Genomic DNA, 25,067 nt, shown 5'->3' with positions numbered 1-25,067 from the left:
CTGAAATAAACCTCTTGAAACACAATGATGATTGTCCTGCCCCCACCCTTTGTCTTGGTCGCAACGGGGGATTCGGCTACCACAGAACTGTGCTGTGTCCTTGACAACTTTGGACTAAATCAGCATGTTGACAAACCAACTCATAACAAAGGGCACACGCTGGACCTTATAATTTCCAGAAGAACGAACATTTCAGACATAACAGTGGCAGATATGGGTCCCCTCACGGACCATTCCTGTTAATTGTTTGAGAGTACAATGTCTGTGCACACAATTGATCAATCAAAAGTAATCAAAAAGCGGTATATTACAGAAAATACCAGTGAAACATTCATTCAAGCATTTTCTTCGGTACCACCCCTCCCCTGTAACTCAGTTAAGGAGCTCTTAGACAACTTTAACGGCAAACTTACAAGTGTTATAGATGCTATTGCGCCCACTAAGATGAAGGTTGTCTCTGGTAAGAAAAGATCTCCTTGGAGAAATGCCCCGCAGGTCAGAATAGAAAGAAGAGAGTGCCGTAAAGCAGAACGCAGGTGGCGAAAAACAAATCTCCAGGTTCATTATGACATCTTCAAAGAGAAACTGTGCACGTTTAACTCAGAACTGAGAAATGCAAGGCATTCTTTCTTTTCTGACATCATCACCAAAAACAACAACAATGCACGTGCCCTGTTTGCTACTGTCGACAGATTATCAAACCCTCCTGTGCCAGTAGCGTCTGAGCATCTTTCCACGAGGGCCTGCAATGAATTTGCCTCCTTCTTTACTGAGAAAATTCACAAAATTAGACAAGCTGTCACTGCATCAATACCAAGTTCAACATATGTGTTCCCTCTTAAAATCAATTCAAATGCAATGACAGAATTTTATCTTATAAACCACAAAAACCTGGAGGACATTATACAACACCTGAACTCCTCATCCTGTTGCCTTGACATTCTGCCCACAGGCTTCTTTAAAACTGTTTTTAGCTGTATGGCCTCAGATGTTCTACAAATTGTCAACATGTCCCTTCAGACAGGTGTATTCCCACAGGCCCTGAAAACAGCAGTCATCAAGCCACTCCTAAAAAAGAACAATCTAGATACATCACTCATGAAAAATTATAGGCCCATATCTAACCTACCATTTTTAAGTAAAATCATTGAAAAAGCTGTTTATCAACAGCTAAATAACTACTTAGCAATGAATAACTGCTTTGATGTCTTCCAGTCAGGATTTAGACAACACCACAGTACTGAGACTGCTCTGGTTAAGGTCCTCAATGACATCCATTTAAACACAGACAGTGGCAAAAGTTATGTCTTAGTTTTACTGGATCTCAGTGCCGCTTTTGACACAGTTGACCACAGCATATTACTAGATCGACTAGCAAACTGGGTTGGACTTTCTGGAACTGTACTAAGCTGGTTTGAATCCTACTTGAAGGATAGAGACTACTATGTGTCAATAGGCAATTTCACATCTGAGCGGACAAATATTGAATGCGGGGTCCCCCAAGGTTCCATTCTTGGCCCTCTTCTATTTAACATCTACATGCTCCCACTAGCTCAGATTATGAATAAGAACAAATTATGCTACCATAATTATGCATACGACACACAAATTTACATAACCATATCACCAGGAGACTACAGTCCGATACAGGCACTGAGTAAGTGCATTGAACAAATCAATGATTGGATGTGCCAAAATTTCCTTCAATTAAACAACGATAAAACTGAAGTAATTGTCTTTGGTGCCAAAGATGAACAATTAAAAGTCAGCGCACAGCTTACATCCATTATGTTAGAAACTACACCCCAAGCCAGAAATCTTGGTGTTGTTGTAGACTCCGACTTGAATTTCAAGAAACACATAAAATCAATTAATAAATCAGCCTACTACCACCTAAAAAACATATCAAGAATTAAAGGGCTTATGTCTCAGCAAGATTTAGAAAAACTTGTCCATGCATTTATCTTTAGTAGACTTGACTACTGTAACAGTGTCCTTGCTGGCCTTCCAAAAAAATCTATCAGTCAGCTTCAGCTAATTCAGAACGCTGCTGCTCGAGTCCTCACTAGGACCAAAAAAGTGGATCACATTACCCCAGTTCTGAGGTCTTTACACTGGCTTCCAGTCACTCAAAGAATTGATTTCAAAATACTGATGTTGGTTTATAAAGCACTAAATGGTTTAGGGCCAAAATACATTACTGATATGCTGATAAGTTATGAACCGTCCAGAGCCCTTAGGTCGTCTGGGACAGGTCTACTTAAGCCCCTATCTCACTGGGCTGCGACAGTGTGCGACAAGTTGGAGACACAAAATTGCGACAAAATGTGCAAATTAGCGACAATTTTCACTTGCAGTCTCACTGAGTTGGTTCCTCACGACACGTTTGCGAATGTCTTGCCCAACACTTGCCAGGAGGTCGCATTTATGTCTCGCGAACGTCTCACGACCGTCTCAATTTTGTCTCAAATCAGTCGCAATTTAGTTTCATATGTCGCCAACCCCTCGCAAAGTTGTCTCACATTGCTCGCACTTTCTGACTCGCGGAAGCTAAATTGAGAAGGGTTTGCGACGCGTTTGAGACACATGCGACCACTCTGAGACTATTTTGAGACAGATTTGTCGCACACTTTTTTTGAACATGTTCAAAATTCATGCGACAGGACTGCGCGGCTCTGCGACTCATGCGAGGAAATTGAGACCTCCGCGAACGTTTGGAGACAGTTTAGAGACTCGTTTGCGAATGAAGTCTCCAACTTGTCGCAAACAGTCGCAGCCCAGTGAGATAGGGGCTTTACAGTCCCTAGAGTTAGGACTAAACAAGGAGAAGCAGCTTTTAGTTATTATGCACCAACAATCTGGAACAAACTCCCAGAGAACTTGAGGTCTGCTGCAACTCTCAGTTCTTTTAAATCGAGTCTGAAGACTTTTTTGTTTCCATTTTAACCTGCAATTTTCATTTTATTTGCTTCTTTTATTATGTTTTTAAATCGAGTATTAATTTATTTTGATTTTTTTTGCTTCTTTTATTCGCTTTTAAATGTTTTATAATGTGTTTTATGTATTCTAATCTTGCCCCTGTAAAGCACTTTGAGTGGCCTTGTGTCTGAATTGTGCTATATAAATAAACTTGCCTTGCCTTGCCTTGCATTGTGCAAGGAGATACGTCAAGCCAAGTCACTTTATTTATATAGCACATTTAGTGCTATATGAGACCGTGTACATTAGAAAAAGAGTGATAAATAAAAAAGTTGTCCTCTCTGAATTGACAATCTGTCTCAAATAAAGGCTTGCATTTCCTTTTATTCAAGGTACATGAAGTTGAGAGTTTATAGTATGTAAATGGCAGTGTTTGTTGTGCATGAGATCTAACATACACTTTGATTCCAGGTTGGAAATATTTGTCTACTCTTCATGTTCTTCTTTTTCATCTATGCTGCCCTGGGAGTGGAGCTCTTTGGAAAGCTAGGTCAGAGACACTGCTATCAGAACACCCACATGAAGCTTTAGAGTAGTCTGCATCAGGAGGGCGCAGCACAGTAAATAACAACCAACCCAGAGCATTATTAAGCTTATGTGATTTTAGCTCATTCTTTTATAACAAAGTTGAATTGGAATGAATGCTCTCATGCCACACTATCAAGATGCTAAAAAAACACATTTTCTCACATCGTCCCGCTGATTCTAAAGCTGATATCGTTCGGACATGTCATTGTTGGGTATAAACTAACTCCTGACTCAAAGACATATCTGAAGGAATTTAGTTTGCATACTGCAGGAATATCAGTATTTCTTTCTCTGAGTTTGTTGTCTCTTTGTTAATCAGAATGCGTTGAAGATTACCCATGTCTGGGTATGAACAAGCACGTAAACTTCAGGCACTTTTGGATTGCTCTGCTCACGCTCTACCAAGTGTGCACCGGAGACAGCTGGAGCCTTATTATGAGAGTATGCTAACACACACACACACACACACACACAATCCATATATTAACCCCTAAGCACAGAGAATGTGCCAATTGTAAGCACTGAATGTATGACTTTAAGAATATTGTTACGTTTACGTCATGGTCACTTGCCAACATTATACCAATTATTTTTTTGATTTTGCACTTTAAATACTGGTGCATTAATTAACAACAACAACAAAAACAACAACTTCATTGTAGTTGTCCAGTTACACTGTCCCATTATTTTAAGTTCATCCACCCTTAATTAGGGTAAAACTAATATTACTTCATGGGCCAGATCAGATATCAGTACCATCTGGTTGGGCAAACTCTAGTTGTGTTAATCCCCTCTTAAAGTATAGGCTAATGTAAGTTAAACATGTTACCCTATTCACCTGCAGTGTCTCGCCTCCATTACAGTAGCCCATACTTTGAGAGGGGATAACCTCAAAAAAGCTACCAATATAAAAGGTCTATCACATCAAAACCTCTTCTAGGGATATAGGATAATAAAAATCCCAACTAGAATTTGCCCACCCAGATGGTACCAATAAGTGAAACTTTGAGTCTTTTTTTCAAGATTTTTTCATTGAGTGTACAGCACGAGGTCAGTGGATAAATATCAGCAAGGGAAGTTTTATGGGAAAATATATAATTGTTACACTTCCAATTAATTAATTTCAGAAAATTCCTATAGTAACATTAGGAGTTTTTGAATCAGTGTGCAGGTCATCTCAACATAAGAAAAATTTAACTTTGTCTACAGGTATCATTTTTGCTGTACTATTTTTTTTTCCAATGACTGGACCACAGTCATTGGTAAAAAAAAAATCACAGTCTGGTTACAAGATTTTAAAATATGATATTTTTTAATGTTCCCTCCAGTCTGTATGCCTCTCTTTCTCTCTAAATCTTGCTTTGTGTCTCTCAAGGACACGTTGAGGGAGTGTCGTCCTAATGATAATGGCTGTTTGAGCTACCTGTCTTGGGTGTCTCCGATCTACTTCTCCAGCTTTGTGGTTATGGCCCAGTTTGTGCTGGTAAACCTGGTGGTGGCAGCCATCATGCAAGCTCTGGAGGACAGCAATGAGGTACAGTCACTACAAATTACAGACCAAGAAAGCACATGTAGATATTCTTTGATAAGAACAACTGTAATGCTTTATTTAATGGGTCTGTATTATATTAATATTTTTTAATGAAAGAAAAAAGGGTGAGCTATGTTGTTGGGAGTAATAGCTCCTGGTTCGGTGTCCCAAGGCAAATTGGTCCCAAGGGACCAGATCCACAGTCACTGTTAAGAGTCTTTCGAAAAAGTGCATTGCCACTTGAGAGGCAGGAAGATGCAGTAGAAACTTGTGGGTCTTTATTGGGAGGGAATGGGGTTTCTTTATTGGACTTCTGTGCTTGTCATTAATTAGCCACAACAAACACTGTGTTCAAGCATGGGGTGACCCAATCCATAATTGGATTGAAAGATAGATAATAATATGTTACAACAGAACAACATAATATTTTATTATTTTAGATCAATCCTAATACTCAATGTCTCCCCCTGGAGGGGAAAGACGCGCTGGAAGCTGAATCAGCCCTGCTGTCTCCAGGGGAGCGTGTCAAATCCAGCTGAAGCCACATCGACGCAGAGAATTCCCACCTCGGAAATGATTTTCCTGTTTCCAACATAATGTTTATATTTGTAAATTTGTTTTCAAAGCCATTACTTTTGTTTGTACCTTAATGAGAGAGTTAATTTTTAATCATAATTTTGTTCTTTAAAGTAGTGAAAGGTTAAAAATGTTATGTATATATATTTGTTTAAAAAAATTCTAACGTAACCTGATACTTTTTGTTCTTTTACTGTTTTCTCTTGCATACTGTGAAATTGTGACATTTTGCTTTTGGTAGATTAATACATTGTACAAACGTGATTTCCCAATTTTGGTTCATTATTGTTTAAGGTTGTGGTATTAACTGACTTTAATGCAGCAAATCATGGGATCCATGTGGTGTTATTTGAAGTGTGAACAATGAGATGAACATGTGACACAGTTTTTTAAAACAAATCCACAGCAAGACAGCAGATGGTACACAGAAAGAAAAAAAACATTAAGAAATCCTCAAGAAATATGCAAAGAAATTCTGATGTTATTTCAAATAGTTCAAATCCTGAACAAATAATACCTAAAGTACAGACCATTATAACATGGAAATTGGCTATGAGACATTCAGATTTTAACACTGAATGTCTTTTTAAAGCGTCTTTGAGTGCCTTGAAAAGCGCTATATAAATCCAATCCATTATTATTATTATTTTTCAAATTTGAACTTTTTTTGTTGGTGCTTTCAGCTGCTGCCTACAAACAGCTCCCCCAGCATCTGTTCAATGCATTGTGTGACAATCAATACAATTCTCACAGATCACATTTGTTCTAATATACTTTATAGCCACTGTTTTAAGTAAACTCCTCGGAACTCGAACACCTGTGAAACATATAAACATATTGATTAAGACATGTTTCTGTCCGCCATCCTTCTCTGTACTGCACTACATTTAGGTTTCTTTGCATCAATTATTTTGCAGCTGTTATTAGGCGGACAAGAAACGCACTGCCACTTCCTCTTCATTTTCTACAGCTTTCTCAGCTGATCAGCATATTCTTTTTGGTCTGTTTTCCAGTAGAGATTTTAGCTTGAAAACACACCTATTGTAGCTGTTCACACCGCAACTGCACCAAAGATTCAGCCATTTGATCTTGCAGCCTTTCCAGTTCAAACTGTTCACAAAAATACACATGGTATTTAGCAATGGAAATACATAAAATAAAAGTACATTGTGGCTCCTGGTAATATTCTCAGTTATTAACCTTGAGATACAAAATAAACAAACACAAACTACAAAAATGTACTGCCATGGTGGCGGTACATTTGGCGGCGCCACCTGACCCTTAATGGCACCGGGGGAAGATTAGCTTAGCTGCTAACAAGAAGTTGCTTATAACACCATCGCACCCTTTTAATACAACATTCACGGCAGAGGTACACCAGACAACTTTTCCTTACATATCTGCACCCTTGCCCAGCTCATTCTTATGTACATTTATGACTCATTTATCCAAAGGCGTAGGTTTCGCTTCAACATTGACACAATAAAAGATGGGGTCTGGGGATACTCCCTCAGAATAAAATGTAGCTTCAAACCCTTGATTTTGTGCATTTTGGTGAATTTTTATGCACTAATCTGTGCAAAGGAAGAGACAACAGGCTCCGAGTGACATCTGCTGTTGTCACTCGGCAACGTGTTGCTCCATCTTCTTAACTTTTATTTTCCTTTATTTTTTTCTTGTACCTATTTTTTCTTTTCGTCTGGTTGGCAACTTCTTTTTCTTTTTTCCTCCATTGACAAGGCTGTTTCCGTTGGCAGCAATCAGGGTTGCTAGGCAGCACAGGAGCGGCGAGTCGTCACGCAAGGTAACGGCTTGTTACGCAAACCGGAAATGCTCGTAAACGGAGACCTGCGGAGACCGTCTCATTTAAAAACGGTTGTTCGGCCTTCGAATCGGCCTTCACAGGCTATAGCCTTCATAGACCGCGTAGACCGCGTCCTTCTAAAGATGCGGTCTCTGGATTGGAATATAGCTATGCAGTCACTGGGTAGCCTGGCTCCGCCCGCCTACCTACTTCTGCCCAAATTTCATTTTCCCTTCAGTAGTCAGTCTGGGGCTGCGGTGAATTCACGTGTTTGAGCTCAGGAAAATTTCCGGTCGTCCAATCAGCGAACAGAGCGAGTGGCTGAGAACGATGACGTCGAAGTCGCGCTCCAGTTTCAGTTGAATGCTGCGACCAAACGTTATGCGATTGGTTGGCTGATCCAGTGTGGCACTGGGCAGATCCAATAGTTTTAAACTTCCAAGTGAGTGAACGTTTGCCAAATAGAGCAGTTCCAGACCTTCTGTACAAATGAAATGAAGTACGATGGTCTGGTTGCACCAGGCTAGTCACTGGGACTGTTCAGGAGAAAAGCCCAGTCGGACCTCAGCAGCTGATCACGGTAGTAAAGCCGAAAGAGTGTCCCTCAGTTCCCGATGCGATCGCTGATTAATGAATGAACAGTAAAAAAATATTTAAAATAATTGTATTGATTATGGGGCCCATTGTAGTCCGGAAACCAAGGCAATTGCCTACGTTTGCCATGGCTAGGTTCACCTCGTCTGCACACAAACACACACACACACGCACTAGAAGTTTGGCACGACACCGGAACCGCGACCACTAAATTGCTAAATCAACATTCAGGCCATTATTCTCATAGGCATAGGCCTACTTGATATCCTGGTCATGGATTGTGTGTAAAAATAGAGGAAAGTGTGCTTTTAGGGCAGGAATAAAAGACAATAAGGTCGGACAAAGTCGTTGTCGTCCTGCAGCCAGCCAGCCATCGTTATTGATGAATGAGGGGCGATCCTTATCTCGTAATAACGAGATCCTTATCTCGTAATTACGAGATCCTGAGTGTGCTAACAGCTACATTAGCTGTGAAGCTTTTTTTTATTTGGTGAATGCTCAGCGCCACCTGTGGCCATCAATCATTACTACAACCACACTGGTCGCTAGGCGTAATTACAATATGTTTGGTTGAAAAAAAGTGTTGTGGTTGTTACTAAACTCGTGTTGTAAAAATGTATTCACCGTTTCACAGCATCAATGCACTAAATCAGTTAATATCTGAGAATGAAAGCGGACAAAACACCACCTTTATTTCGACAGAGCACACGAAAAACCTTGTGTTAGCTTCACTAGCTTAAGCTAACGGTTTCTAACAGTTGGCTAATAATCAGGTTTAGTGGAGCAAGAACTATTGCCACTAACTTCTTCATGAGCATTAAGTACTCTCTTGGAAGTAACGTTACTTTAAATAACATCCAAACGAAACATCAGTTCGAATGGTATGTATAGTATGGAGTATCATCTAATTATGCGTACATTAGACCGGTAGACGCCTGGAGCCCCCAAATGGCTAAGTTCGCCACTGAGGGGGGTGTAGCCTTCTTATCTTAAAGACACTATTCTCACATCTGTGTATTACAGCCAATCATTTAAAGAAAACAGTCCAAATGTTTCTCATTTATTTTTTTGATTTAATTGTAGACACAACATAAGGTTATTCACAGTTTACATATGGCCATATGGAAATTCAAATCCTCGCAATTCGAAAAACACAAGTTAGTTGGTTGTTGGTTGGTTTAGCATCAGTATGGTATTATTAGAACCTGTATAGTTGTTGCAAAACCTAACTAATAGTTTATTGAATGCATGGAAAATAAATAGTAAAAATCCAGATCCAAATCCACCCTCACAAGGTGAATCGATAAAAATTGGGAAGTGATCACGAGCGTGACCAATGTCCCACAGAGGGTTTGTGGGTATTGTTTCACCACAGAGGGGCTCTGCTCAGCACCCCCTTCCAGCCACGGGAATCTGCCACCTGCAACAGATCAGGACAAACATGAACCAAAAAAACATTAAAGCTGCAGAAACAATGCAGAAACATGAACACATGGCAAGAATAGCTTATCGTTAGCCTCATTGCATAATTGCCTAAATCATATTTACTACTCTACTCTGCTTTTACTCTACATCTACTCTATTCTACATCTACTCTACTCTACATCTACTTTACCGTACTCTATAACCCTTAAAATATGACTTAGGCAATTATGCTATTAGGCTAACGAGAAGTAGATGTAGAGTAGAGTAAATTTAGAATAGAGTAGATGTAAAGTAAAAGTAGAGTAGAGTGAATATGATTAAGGCAATTATGCTATGAGGCTAACGTTATGAGACCGTTGCAGCTAAATACTCAAATAAAAGTCTTTTAAAGAAAAAAGATTTTAGGCACATTTTCCTATTGCTATGATACTGTTTCCAAAACTCTTTAACCCACATTCAAGACAAAATGTTGTATTTCGGCATTAAACTTATTGAAATATATTGGAATTGTTAGAAGAACATTATAATATGTCAAATAAAATACACAGCTAATTGCAATTTCAGCAAAAAGCACAAGGAAAGAGACTCAGTGCCACATATCACCGTGCAAAGAAGTTTGATTTGATTGGGAGTCATCTTAATCTGAGGCAAGGACAGTTTGTGATCAGCATAGTTTACCTGCATTCTCCTATGAAGGAACCTCAACTTCTGGCTCAGACATTCAATCTCCTGAGACAGGACAAAGAGGCCATGGTCAGGCGGTTGTACATCTCTTTAAAGTAGTTTAATCATGGCACTAACTATCCCATTCAGATTTAGGGGCACTTTACACGGTGAAAACGTGAGTTTTCCCGTTTTTGGTTTGAAAAAAAAACCCCGTACAGACACAATTTATCTGACATTTTCACTTGTACTCTTGTTTTCAGAGGAAACGGGACGAAATCGCTGTAGTACGCATGCCAAGCCAATAGTCAGCGGTGACACAGCCTAGTAGATAGCTCTTCCGGTACAATTTGATGCATAAAACCTTACTGTAACCGAAAATGAATGCCACTAACGTTCATAAAGCGGTTGGTGTAAGCTTGGGGTTACAAGTATTGCAAATGACAAGCTTTCTGTCCTCTTATTTCACCGCATTGAACTCGTGAAAACAGAAGACATGCTGATAGTGAAGGGGCTTTGTGAGTGGCTACTTTCCTGTTAGGCGTACTTCAAAATAAAAGTCGACTCACGTTTGTCCAGTGAAATGCTATTAATGTTTAGCCAGTGAAATGCTTTTAATGTGAAGCCGTAGCCTTAATGCTCCTTTTGTTGAACAGTAACTTAACCGCTGCGCGCTGAACTATGGATAGTGTTTTTTAATGTAGAGAGAGCCGTGTCCCTGGCATATAGAAGCTACACACGTTTATTTGGCTAGAAAAACTGGCAGAGCACAAATCTTTCCCCAGACAAAGTGGCCGGTGGTCTCAATAACTTACTAATCGCTTAGACTAAATTGGCGAGTGTTATATTTGAGCCCTGCACGACACTCTTCGCTGATCACAGTCAGTGCGTTTACATGCAGACTCATAATCGGATAACTAAACGAATAAGACCTCAACAGGACTTTTAAACTGCATGTAAACACCTTTATTCGATCTACTTCGGACACAAATCGGCACAATAACGGACAAGAGAAGTCGGATAAGAACACCTAGATAATTCGTTCATTGTCGGCTTTCTCTCTGCATGTATACAGGGATCGGACATCGCATATCGGACTTCTCGTTCTGTGCTTGTGTGCCTGCGCGTGATAGGCTACACCATGGGTTATTGACGGAAGAGAACCGGACGTGGCTCTAAAACCACTTGTTGAAAGCATGGTTGAAAGGGCTACAGCGCCACCTAGCATAGTGGAGACAGCCATGCATCGGACATTTATCCGATTTCTGAAAGGCCATGTATACTCAGACAAGTGACACGGTCCGTTCGAGTGTCTTGTTCGATATATGTGATAATCCAATCTAGTTGTGCCATGTAACCGCACTGACTGATGGTGCCGCGGAGACACCGTGCATGTTATGTTGTCTTCTAACTTTATAACTCGCGTGTGGGTATTTTGACAGCAAATGTTATAGACTACGCATACGTGAAGTGGAGCCGTGACGTCTGCGTTACCAGGGGAAATGGTTTCGGTGTTTACAAGAAACCAAAACCGTTGTGTTTTCCAAAAAAATCCTCCCTGGGAGGTGATCTCAAAAACCTGCGGTTTCATGCCTGCGTTTGCTGTTTTCATGTAAATGATATAGTGCAACTGCGAGAATATTTTCGCGTATGCACCGTTTCGTGTTGTCGTGTATAGTGCCCCTTTTACAGACAAATTTAGCAACATTTACCACAAATGATCATTTGTTGTGTTCACTGCTGTAGAAATTCTATGGGAAAATTGAAGTACCTGGCTTAGCTTCTCGTTGCGCCTGAGTTTGATCTGAGGCAGAAGCTCCTCCAGTCTCTGAATCTGTAATGAAACTTGGAATCTAAGTTCAAGTTCAAGTTCCGACAGGGGACAAAAAAAACTTCACGGTACAGGCCCAGAAAAAGGATTTATTTTGTTCTCAGTGGTGTTTTCCTGTATTCCATAATTTTTCTAGTCGACACTTTAAAACATAATGGGCCAGTTTCACAGACATGGATTGAGCCTAGTACAGGACTAAATGGAATTTTGAATGGAGATTGTCCATTGAAAGTACAATTTAGTCCAGAACTAGGCTTAATCCATGTCTGTGAAACCGGCCCAATAAGTTGTTATTTCATGGTTTGTTTTAAGAGAATTAAATGATAGCTTAACATTTTCTCACTAAAAGATGGTCATTTTATTGTGGACCATAGTGAGTCATTTCTACTATATCATTACCAAACCACTATAGTTATTGTATCAGATCAGTGTTGTTCTAATATGATGTCTCACCCTCTTGGCTATTGTCTGTAGCCTGGTCTTCATGCTCTTATGCATGTTGTGCATCATAGGAACGTTTCGAGGCTTGGGACGCACTGGGACATAACAAAAAAAAAGAACAATCAATTACAGACATCAGGAGCATTGCCATTGAACATTGAATTTTTGTTTCTGATTCAGGCAAAAGGCAAATACTTTGACATTTCTGCAGCAACTGCTGTGTGTATTTAAGCAGGTTGGAATACAATGGGAACAGGAACTATTATTTGTGATACTGTGTTGCCCTTTCTGTTCCTTTTGAAAATGCATTTCATTTCTTTTGACACACCTGTACTTTAGGAAATCAGGATTTATGTCTTAAAATAACTTATTGCCATTTCATCAGCACTTTAAGTGATACTTACAAACACTTTACTTTCCTAAAAGTAGCTTACAATCATTTATGTTAACAACTCACTATTACGAATGTGTAGATGTATGCAGCTATAAGGACATATTTAAGTGTTAAATATTGCACATTATTCATAACAATTATAACTTCTGTTATAAGGATGTGCAGTACGCCTATTTTATATAGCAACTGATTAACTATTTTGTCATTCATTATCTGTTGATACACAAGCCTCCACTTACTTTTGTGTTGTATTTTTCTAGTATATTTGTTTACTTGTTTATTTGTAGATGATGGAACATGAATAGGGACACAAAACTGCTCACAACAGTGTGTAATAAACAACTGTTTGTTGATGCAAAATAGGGGGGATAGCCTATCTAATTTTTTTTACCACAAGTGAATTGAGAAGATCCCTTCCAAATGTACAGCCAGTTAGCTTAGCTTATCATAAAGACTGGATACAAGTGGAAACATCTAGCCTCTGGCTACCAGCCCCTCCAAAACTCATTAGTTGCCATTTTTTTTAGAGTCTCTTTGGTTTAATCTGAACAAAAGATAAAGAACAGGTGAGTCCTTTCTTACCATGCTGAAAGGGCTTGGCTACCTCAAGCACATACGGCCTGTGGTGAAAAAAAACACATACCACCTGACATCAGTGAGAGCTGAATAAATGTATAGAAATAAAACACTACAGTCTACAGTCAAGACTCCTCACATGTGCTTGCTGTTAGCAGGGATGGAGCTGTTCAGAGGGATCAGACAGCCACGCTGGTTCCTGATCTGCACGCAGACAGAAGCAGGAGTGATCCAACCAACTTTGATTTGAAACATTCTAACTGCATATTGAACATTTTTACAACAATAGTATGTAGACAAGCAGGAAATAACAGAAGAAGGCATGCAACTCTAACGTGAGGCGCAATGAGTCGTTGCACCTTAAAAATGACATCAGAAGAGTTCATTCCAAAGGTAGTGGTGATAATCTGAAAACAGAAAATGATATATCATAATACAGGCCTACTGTCAAAAACGTAAACAGGGTTTAATTTTATTTTATTTTAAAAATTATTTTTTTTAAATATATTTTAAGTTACGTAGGTGAACAAGAACAAGGCATCATGTCATGTGTAAATAGTCAATAAATAGTCACATTTAGGAATGAGGAGTTACAATAATTGCAACCATCATTGCTCACAAGGTTAATTAAACGTGGAGATAGATGTACGGTTGGATGTATGGATGCTTATATGGTTAGATTTATAGATAGATGGCTCTTCTTCCTATGGAAGCTCAATAGGCCAGGCAAAGTAACCCATTTTTGGGCCAAAAAACAGACAAATTGTAAAAGAATTTTTTTCAGCTCAGATCATTTCTATGAGGTGTCCAGAACAACATACTAAAAGTCCTAAGAAATCCTAGTTGAGGAAATATGTTTAATTCTCATCAATCCGAGATGTGTGCCAATAAGGCGAAACACCAATAAATCCCAATAGGGCTATTTTTTTCCCTTAGTCCTATCAAAATGAAACTTTACTCAATGAAAGTATCCATGAAAATAAAAAAAAATTGTATTACAAGTTTCTTTGAAAATGAATTTTAATATGCAAATGAGCTATACACTAATCGTACATGCCCAAAATAAACCCAAATAGGCTTAATTTTTTCCTTTACTCCTACCACAATAAAACTTTACATAGTAAAAGTATACTAGAAAAGTCACTTTTTTTGTATTACAAGTTTCTTTTTAAATTAATTTGAATATGCACATCAGCTCCACACTTATTGAATATCCAATCATCCTACTGCCAATGGGTGATGGCGATGCTGTTTTTAGACTGGCCTCTAACCTGAAAAACTGCCTGGCTTACCTGCCAGGGGTGCCTCTCATGAATTAGATTTGTCTCTTCAAATGCCACTGCACGCAATTTGATAGCACTACAACCAATCAGAGCAATGAACAATGTGCCGTATTAAGCCCCGTTCATTTAGCGAACAGCGGGATTAACTGTTAAATTTAACTTTTGCCGTGGTCGTCTGCAAAACAGAATATTCCTCTTACTTGCTAATGAAAGATTGAGTGCCGTCTTCCAAATTGTAAAGGGTCGAGGCCAAAGCCGTCTCAAACTCAAACAACATATCCGCAGCTATCTTTGATGTTTACTATCACGGCTTCGACGGCGCACTGTCGTCATCCGTTTACGTCCGCCCCAGAGCACCATACATAGGGCTCTGGCCCGCCCATATCAGATAGAACCAATTGAAATGTAGCTCAGGATTTCTTGACATATTTAATGAGCTTCAATGGAGAGTGCCCAGACCAACAGGCGCAGCACATTTAACTTGCCAGCGCCTAGTGGCAGGTCTGGATTTCCAGGCAAGTGCCATTCCCTTTCCTATGCCAAATAGACGAGACGTAGAATCACAGCCTGAAATGGCATGGAGAAAGAAGAGATTGTCACACACCTTGGGACCAAGTAACTCCTTTGTCTACTTTATGCACCATATCCGTCTTATTTTTGTTGCTTTCTTTGGTTCTTGTGCCATAAACTGCTCCTGTGCATTCAGATCAGCATGATGCAACAAGAGTTCTAACAAGTCTGTGTCATCACCTACTGAGACTGTGTCTTTTGTTCTAGCAGAGGCAATAGCAGTTTGGACAATGAGCACATTTGCATCGTGCTTTGCATGGTTTGTGATATACCATTTTTATCTTACAAGTTTCTTTGAAAATGTATTTTAATATGCAAATGAGCTATACACTTATCAAATATAGGCTACCCAAAATATATTCGCATAGGCTTCATTTTTTCTTTTAAAGATCCAAGTGACTGCTGCAGATATTGCTGCAGTTGGTGGCATACACATTCAGTACTTTATGATTCCTCCTATACGTGAACCTATTGTGTATCAGCCACTGGCTCTGTTGCCAGCAGATAACAAAACATCACAGCTGGATGTTTTGTGGAAGACAACCCTCCTCCTTCACTCTCAAAGGCCATCATGGTCTGGTATGATGCAGATCCTGCATCTTCTAGATGAACACCCTGGGAGAGCTTCAGTAACATTCCTTCCAATGATTGATCTTGATCCCAGTGATGAATCCTGCATATACTCAACATTGAGGTTTGTGGCAACTCAAGCTCTGCAGTATGATGTGACCCCTGTTCTGACGTTCAACCAACCCCTTCTGGAAAGCCTTGACCATTATAAGTTAACTTTTAATACAAATGTTTTACTTTTCATTTAGACTTTCATTGTGTAAAGTTTTAATGTGGTAGGAGTAAAGGTTCAAATTAAGCCTATGCGGATATAATTTGGGTAGCCTATATTTGATAAGTGTATAGCTCATTTGCATATTAAAATTCATTTTCAAAGAAACTTGTAAGACAAAAAATGGTGTATCACAAACCATACAAAGCACGATGCAGATGTGCTCATTGTCCAAACTGCCATTGCCTCTGCCAGAACAAAAGACACAGTCTCAGTAGGTGATGACACAGACCTGTTAGTACTCTTGTTTCATCATGCTGATCTTAATGCACACAAGCTGTTTATGGCACAAGAACCAAATAAATTAATTGATAGCTGTCCCCAGACAAATGTGCAACATCACATCTCTCTTCCTGAGATCCTCTGAGATTGTCTTTCCCTTTTGGCAAGTCTGATCTGTATGGGTTCACTTTGGTGGGCCTACACTGACCTGGTTTGATCTCTGTTTTATCTAGTGCCACCCAATTTCTTTATTACATTGGTCCATTTCATCACAAATTTGGCCCACCTGATTACCAATGCTGCTCAGGGTTCACAAACTTTTTCACATACAAAAGTTGGCAAATCATTTTTTAAAATCTGTTTTAACAATTGATTTCTGGAAAAGAAAAATGTTTAATTGATAAACAAAAATCTGTTATTTCATATAAAAAATACTGGTATTGATAAATAAAATTCATAAAGGCTCAAGGGGTTCACATACTTTCAAGCAGCACTGTATGGTGCATAAAGTAGACAAAGGAGTTACTTGGTCCCAAGGTGTGTGACAATCTCCTCTATCCATGCCATTTCAGTCTCGTCTATTTGGCATAGGAAAGGGAATGGCACTGAAAAAAGTAAAATTACACTAGCTAAGGGAGGGGTTAATCTAATTCATGAGAGCCACCTGTTATACCCCTGGCAGGTAAGCCAGGCAGTTTTTCAGGTTAGAGGCCAGTCTAAAAACAGCATCGCCATCACCCATTGGCAGTAGGATGATTGGATATTCAATAAGTGTGGAGCTCATGTGCATATTCAAATGCATTTAAAAAGCAACTTGTAATACAAAAAAAGTGACTTTTCTAGTATACTTTTACTATGTAAAGTTTTATTGTGGTAGGAGTAAAGGAAAAAATTAAGCCTATTTGGGTTTATTTTGGGCGTGTACGATTAGTGTATAGCTCATTTGCATATTACAATTAATTTTCAAAGAAACTTGCAATACAAAAAATGTTAATTATCATGGATACTTTCATTGTGTAAAGTTTCATTTTGATAGGACTAAAGGGAAAAAATAGCCCTATTGGGATTTATTGGTGTCTCGCCTTATTGGCACACATCTCGGATTGATGAGAATTAAACATATTTCCTCAACTAGGATTTCTTAGGACTTTTAGTATGTTGTTCTGGACACCTCATAGAAATGATCTGAGCTGAAAAAAATTCTTTTACAATTTGTCTGTCGAAAAACGCTATTTTGCCTGGACTACAGGCTGGTTTATCCACACACCTGCTCATAAACTTTTATAGGAGTGCAATGGAGAGCATCCTCTGCCAGGGCTGCAGTGTGTCGTATTCAGGCTGCACAGCGGAGAGCAAGAGGGACTTGGCCCGGGTGGTTAGCTCAGCGAAAAAGATCATCGGAGCTGAGCTCCCAGACATGGACTCTGTATTTCGTTGTGTATTACAATCACAATAAAATCCTTGAATGGTTGGATAAGTGGATGTATAGATAAAGTGTTGAATAGATAGATGGTCGGATGTATAGATAGTTGTATAGATAGATAGATGTATAGATAGATGTATGTATGTACTGTATGTATGTATGTATGGTTGTATAGATAGATAGATAGATAGATAGATAGATAGATAGATAGATAGATAGATAGATAGATAGATAGATAGATAGATAGATAGATAGATAGATAGATAGATAGATAGATGTGTGCTGTTATTGTTGAATCTCAATACTTTCCGCATGTTTTGTACATGACACTATGTAGGAGGCACTATATTAGAAGCAGCACACACCTGTATGATCATGGAGACCTCGGCTGCTGGAGGAATGGACACTTCCCGAAGAGCCACCACTCTGTCATCTGAAACAGATTAAACATGACATCACAGCTAGGCCTACTATACTGGAAGCCATCAAGGTCTACTAACGTATGACATGGAAACGTTATCTGTCTATCAATCTATCTACACATTTCACACACACACACACACTGGATTTAAAAAAAAAAAGTAATATCTTGTTCAGATTACATAGGTAAAAAGGAAAGGACTTTACTCAATCTGAGATATGATGTGAGATTGGTTGCAAATAACACTCAGCAGTCAGATGCAGCTGTGTCGATTCTCTTTGACCATGTTTGGACATATAGGCTAAGCTTCACTCTCTACACCTGAGACATGACCATCTGCTGAGGTGACAGGGAAAGAAAAATAAATCGTATGAATAACTTGTTTCTGTTGGACTTTATACCGTTCACCGAGAGAAACATGATTGCATATCTTTATTTTGCCTATTCTTTAATGGGTTAAATAAGATGGTTGCCATGGACACACAGACGCACAAACCGACTAGGCTACACACAAGTGGCTGATAGAGAATCATTTACCCCTGATCGCAAAATAATCAGTGAAACCTACGAACCGTTGTTGTCCAGCCGTCTAAGGGCGATCCAAACCTTTGACAAGGCAGGTGGTCTGTCCAAACTGAAACGAGACATTTTAATCATCCGAACGGCAGAAGGGGCACGAAATAATGGTCTCATAGTTCCGGCCAGGGACTTTCAAAATAAGGCTTTCTAAATGTACAGCAACACAACAATACAAGTTCAACACGATTATCCCTCTATCTTTTTTCATATTGTTTGCAGCATATAGCATACAGTTTAACTTGTTCCCGCATGAAAATTGCTTGTGTTCAGCCTCATCACATGGTTAACTATCACAGTGATGGTCTGTCCTTAAATTCGTGGCCATGAGAAAACAGTTTTACATATTAAAGTGAAAAGAAGAGTTGTACACAGCCTTTCTGTGGGACCACTTAGCCCCATGTAGCTGAGACAGATAAACAAGCAGTTTGAACTCACTTTAACTTATGCGTGAAAGCCACAGTCTGTGACTGTCATAAATGTGCGGCAATACCTTCCTGAACCTTGAATTAGCTGAAAACTTGTTATTCTAAAATGCTTCTGAAGCCATCGCTGAATTGTGTCTTTACCGATGACCGTTAACCATAGACTTCTGGGGGAAAAAAACTTTAATCCACTCCATTCAAAATGACAGCATTTACAAACACTTTCGCTTTCCATGAACATCCAAATGGCAAATTAAAAGTCAGGATTAACAGATAATAATGATCTTTATTCGTTTCTTAAATTTGACCCACACATTTTTTTTAAAAATTGGATTTGAATCAATAGGTTTTGACAGACTTATTGGGAGCGATCGAACTCCAGTTGGAACCTCCTACCAAGGTCTACAAATAGATTCAATGCCATTAAAATACCTGTTTATTGAAAGGAGCAGTGAGTCAAATCAAGTCAATGAATTAGTCAATTAAGTCCTGCGGTGCCCCCTAGTGGAGGTTCATGTAACTGACACAGCTCAGCACAACATATCCAGAATGTCTTTGTTTTATACATTTCTTTGTAAAATAAAATAAAATAATACACTTCACATTTGTATAAGAAAGACACGCTATTTCTCTATGCCTGAAGTCAGTTGATCCAGAGATCAGAAACAACAGGCCAATGTATCCACATTCTGAGTCAGGAGTTCACCGAGTCCTTAAGTGTGGCACACCTAGTGTCAGCTCTATAGGCTTGTGTATTTGGTCCTATTTGGAGCTGGGTCCTGGACGGGGTGCTCCTGGCTTGCCTTTGCATTCAGCTCCTTTAAGCACACTCAGTGGCTTGTGCATGGTTAAGCTGGCTCTCTGGGTCACCTCATGCTCAATCTTGTTCCTGATGGCGATCTCCAGAACCTTCAGGGAAAAGGCAGAGCAGGTCAAATTTAAAAGGGAAATAATCAGTGATCAAGCACATCAAAGTGTTCATATTTAAACTATAATATATATATATATATATATATATATATATATATATATATATATATATATATATATATATATATATATATATATATATATATATATATATGCTATAAAACAAATAAAAATCAGACTGAAAGAGCTGGGCTGAGGGAAACTGTGTGGTTTTAAGTGAACTTGTCCCCACCTTCTTCAGCTTCTGTTGTTGAACCACTTGAGTCTTCTTGGGTTGAATGACCCCCCCTTTTGAAAAAGGAAAACAAAGCAATAACACGGTCAGATTTCCAAATGCTTTCACCATCACTTTATCAAATGTAAAACGTAATGTGATTTTGTGACATCGTGCAAGAAAAACATCTATTTCCACAAAGGTTTACGCATCCGTCTACATCACAAGTTATTGCTTAGTAAATTTGACATGTACTGAATATATTTCCATTGCTTGTCCAGTAACATCTATTACTCTATATTAAACAAATGTGGTTCACGTTTGCATCTGGATTGTGACTATATTATTATACACTAACGCAGTCTACTTAAACAGTCTGTAGTGTTCATTCAGCTGTATGACGTTATACCAATGGGTGTTTCTATACTTATTCAGCCTGCACTGAACTAAACAGGGTGGAGAGAATAAGAAACAGTGTTACACAATTCTATTGGACAGTTTCACAAAACGGGAGCTCATAAGGTTCATGAGGAACAGGACTGCATTAGTTTCAAAAGGGTGTATTCAATTAAAAAATTAAGAATCTATTAACTGGCAACTGATCATAACAGTGTATCAGCAGCCAATGAGTCATACTTATTACTTTATTTATTACAGATAAAGCCGACACAGAAACATTGGTTAGATTTACAAGTAGGTTACACAGTTACAGTGGCTACCTTTACACATACAACATTTAAACGTGTGTATGTTTTGGGGAATTAAAGCAAAGAAATGTATTTTCTTATGGATATGTTTCACAGGCCATACGCATTCAAGGGGTTTTGATGTAGTCAGTCACTTTAACAGGTGCTGACAACCATAGACTGTACATGATGTTGGAAGGAGCATGTCCTGGTCAACATTAAAAACAAGTCACGTGTCCAGGCGTTTCAGGTGCCAGTCACATGTTGACGCAGTTTGACAAAACTGCGTAAAGAAACCAACCCTTTTTCAGAAACTCATTAGTTAACAGGTAAGACGAATAGCTCATACCTCCTCTCTTGGGTCCTTTCTGTTTGTTTTGTTGGGGTTTCTTGGAGGCTCCGGGCCGCTGAGCTTTAAACTTCTTACAACCCTGCGCCATGTTTGATAACCGGAAATACAGAGAGCGTCGTTCTTCTTCTTAGCTTGAAATAGCGGTTTACATGCCCTCTTTCTGACAATACCGCCACCTACTGGCAGGCCTAAGTTATACAATGTGAGTTTGAGAAGGGCAGGGGGGAAAAAATTCATTGCACTGTGGTTTTAATCCTTTTTACTGTATTGATGTGAAAGAGAAATCTCGTAATTCATGACTGCACTTTACAGCATTATATTAATATACGTATATATATATAAAAAAAAATCCAGTTTTGAACTAGGCCTATATCCACATTTTACAAAATCAATCCAGATCAAGTGAAAATCAATAACAACAATAACATACTTGCACTTAAAGAGGCCATCTGAACAACACTCCTTCCATGGTAAATGCAGACCATACGAATCATCGAGAATAATTCACAAGCACCACCTTTTTTGATCAATCAAATCGATTTGGAAAATATGTGGCGAGCAGCACTGAATTTTTGGCACCCGATAGGCATTTGTTGGGGGTCCAGTTATTGGGAACATATTTTTTTTAAACATTACTGGATTACTACTGCTGCTGCTTCAACAACAACAACAACAGTGTGTCGTAGAAAAACATAAGCGTAACGGAGAAACACTTTTTCTGCCACTCGACATAACACAAAAGCCTGAATCTACTTTGGCAAACAAGAAGCACCACCACACACCGTTTGTCCCTTTCATTTCAAGACACAAACATGAGTGAGACGTGGAGAATTTGGGTCCAGATTTGAATTTTTCAATCTACTCTGCTGCAGCCTGGCAAAAGTTAAAGGCTTTTGTACGTGCATTTCAGTGTTTGAGTCCGTGTAGGCAGACGGAGAGGTAGTGTGTATGGTTGAGGAGGCCTCCCCAGTGTGGTGTAGGCTACTAATGGCCTATTCACAAGGAATCACAATGTCATGAAATAAAAAGAACAAACCACGGCCAAACAGCTATAATTATGATGTACAGACAAACAAAAAATATTGTATCTCTTAAGGATATAGAAAAGAAATAGAACGTGGCCGCAAAAAATTGCTACATATGTCTGGAACATTGTCTACATTTGGCCCCCAAAAAACATGATGTCTCAAACTGTACAAAAAATGAAAAGAAAGACATTTTAAAATACACAAGTGTCTTTTATGCTCGTGAGCGAACCTAACAGCATCTTTGTGAGTTGAGGGTTGACGAAGAAGGGTAAATGAAGAGGAGGAAGATATAAAGGGAAAGGAAGGAACAAGCATTTCTTACAGCAAGATATGGACGATGACACTATGGATACAGCGGTTATTTTTGACAATGAGCTTTTTTTTTTCTTTCAGTGGTCCTGTAGAGTAGGTAGCGTTGTGTATTTCTCACCTGTTTAAATAAGTGACGTAATGATAAAGTCAACCAGGGCAGTGTGTACCTTGTATAAAGCCTTGTGTGGCTCCGGAGAGAGAGCTGTGACACAACTGATGAAGTGATGTCCCTACTTGAGTCTGTGTCTGTTGGGATCTGAAGACTACAAGTTTGAAAATGAAACAAAAAAAAAGCTGGGGTTGCAGAGTTAGAAAGAAGTGAAAGGAGCGCTCCTCATCTCTGCTTAAGACTAACATTTTGATCTAACTGTCTGCGGTCGAGTTGCATTGTGGGGATTGTCGGCGCCATGTTTGGCAAGGAAGAATAACCCATGGTTGGGGTTGAGGATGAAGATCTCTCCGTCTAAACTATGCTGTATTAAAAAACGTTGTTGGACTTTACATACAGGATACTAGTGCACATCTAAAGTCACTCATTTAAAAAAAGCTTGGCGACACAGTGTGCTGTATAAGGGTGGTAATAGTACACTTAAAGCATGTTTTCAGACTCACGTGTCACGTTATCTTAAGTTTTTCACTGAGATTTCCTCTATATATATTTTTTTCTCTTGACGAGAGGTCTGGTTACAAGATCTAAACCAAAGTGAGGAAAGGACTGAGGGGCTGCTATCTCTCTGGTAATGGTTCAGTGACATATTGTTGCTGCACATGTAAGGCAGTGAGCAGTGTGGGCCCCAAGTCCGGCCCTGTGACATTCAGTGCAGCAAGTAGGTGCGTCCCATATGCATGCATATATCTGGAACTTTGCTGTGGAGCCTCTTAGCTCATTGTAGGATCACTGGCCAGGTATCAAAACTACAGAGACTCAGTCTCAGACACACACTCAGACACACAAACACAAACACACACACACACACACACACACACACACACACACACACACACACACACACACACACACACACACACACACACACACACACACACACACACACACACACACACACAGACACACACACGATATAGGATTCTAGTCATGTTCAGTTCAACCTGCATTTTAACAATCAATAACTAGTCCAATGATCATAGGTAAATAATCGGTAGGTCATTGTCAGTTTTAAGAATTGTTTTCTGCAATGTTATATTTAAAGGAGATAGTCAAACAGGGCTACAATTAATTATAATTGTCACTAATTAATCATAAACTTATTTATAATACAGTGAAACAAAACTGAAAAAAGGAAATGTCCGTGGCAGCTTAAACCAGTAAATGTTGCTTTTTTTGCTTTAAAATTAACGCAATAGATTTCTTGTAATATAAGTATTGATTATTCTGTTCATTTAACTGAACTGGTTCTGCACCAGATTAGTCAGATACTCTCCAACAGTATGGGATTTGACAGGGCTAGAAATATCAGCCACTTACTACATAGAAACATGTGTGTGGTAGTTATTGTCTACCTGTGTTAAACTGGCATTGCCCTGATTACATGGAGTGGTCTGACATCCTGCTAGTCTGTCTGCATTAAAACAAAAGTTCTGTCACGAGAGAGGGGATGCATCCAAACACACAAGCTCAAAGGCAGGAAGTGATTTGAGCATCTGAAGTCTGTGCTGATCACGGCTCCAAACCCCAATAGCAAGTTCAACTGAGTTAGTTATTACATTCTTATTGGCTGGTGTTGAGTCACGGACATGGATAAGACCAGCACAATCCTAAAAGGAATAGTTCACCCAAAAATAAAGACATGAAGTCAGCTGTCAGTTTTTGGTTAACACTAGTTTGAATGGAAGTAAAAAAAACATTTAAACAGCTGCCTTTCTTTTTGAACCACTTGGCGGCAGTGGCACAAAACTGTAATTACAATAATTGACATACAATCACTTTATAAAGTTGTTAAGGGGGACATGTTAGCAAACAGTTTGTTAGTAGCATATCATGTGGGCACAGAGCTCACGTTTATTTGAGATCTTTGTGTCTAACTGACAAATGTAAAAGTCCAATATTACCCTTGATTTTCTTTTGGCTCTATTTGTGTCTCCTCCTGCTCCTGAGGGACATATCGCCACTATGTTCATCCAGCCACTCATCCACTTTGTCTGTCTAATGTTTGGTGCTAAGCAGCTAGCGGGCAGTGAGTTTTTAACCAGAGCATTTTGCAGTGAAAGACAGCTGCCTTCTGTGGTTTAAGGGCACTGAGACAGAAAAAGGGTGCAGGCTGTAAAACCCTCACAACCAGCTGAAAGAAGTTTAAACACTCTGACACGTAGAGCTGAGGGGGAAGTGCTGAGCTGAGTGATACCTCTAACTATTGCTCACTCACTTTGAGTGACAGCTACTAACCCCCCCCCCCCCCCCCCCGTTATCCATATTGATTTACG

At 39.2% G+C, this 25,067-nt stretch overlaps 2 protein-coding genes across 2 annotated transcripts in view; one reads left to right on the top strand and one right to left on the bottom strand.

The window, feature by feature from the left end:
- The window catches only part of LOC307251528 (voltage-dependent T-type calcium channel subunit alpha-1H-like), a gene marked incomplete at both ends in the record, with an annotated part of 91,632 nt that extends 86,055 nt beyond the window's left edge, over positions 1-5,577 (top strand). Inside the window, 2 exons of the mRNA XM_080028896.1 lie at positions 4,883-5,041; positions 5,512-5,577. Coding sequence (XP_079885022.1) covers positions 4,883-5,041; positions 5,512-5,577 — 225 coding nt within the window. The remainder of the gene's footprint in view (positions 1-4,882; positions 5,042-5,511) is intronic.
- Positions 5,578-19,274: 13,697 nt separating this feature from the next.
- On the bottom strand, positions 19,275-21,384 carry cUnh19orf53 (chromosome Un C19orf53 homolog). The gene is made up of 3 exons (XM_080029160.1): positions 21,283-21,384; positions 20,266-20,321; positions 19,275-20,012 (listed from the first exon to the last, which is right to left on the bottom strand). The coding sequence occupies exons 1-3, from the start codon at positions 21,371-21,373 to the stop codon at positions 19,866-19,868; spliced, it is 294 nt and encodes a 97-aa protein (XP_079885286.1). The 5' UTR covers positions 21,374-21,384; the 3' UTR covers positions 19,275-19,865.
- Positions 21,385-25,067: the final 3,683 nt, after the last annotated feature.

This window comes from Ammodytes marinus, assembly GCF_949987685.1.
Source record: "Ammodytes marinus genome assembly, chromosome: 6".
NCBI classification, from domain to species: Eukaryota; Metazoa; Chordata; class Actinopteri; order Uranoscopiformes; family Ammodytidae; genus Ammodytes; species Ammodytes marinus.
The sequence above is the reverse complement of the archived record's forward strand: the minus strand, read 5'-3'. Positions and strand labels throughout refer to the sequence as shown.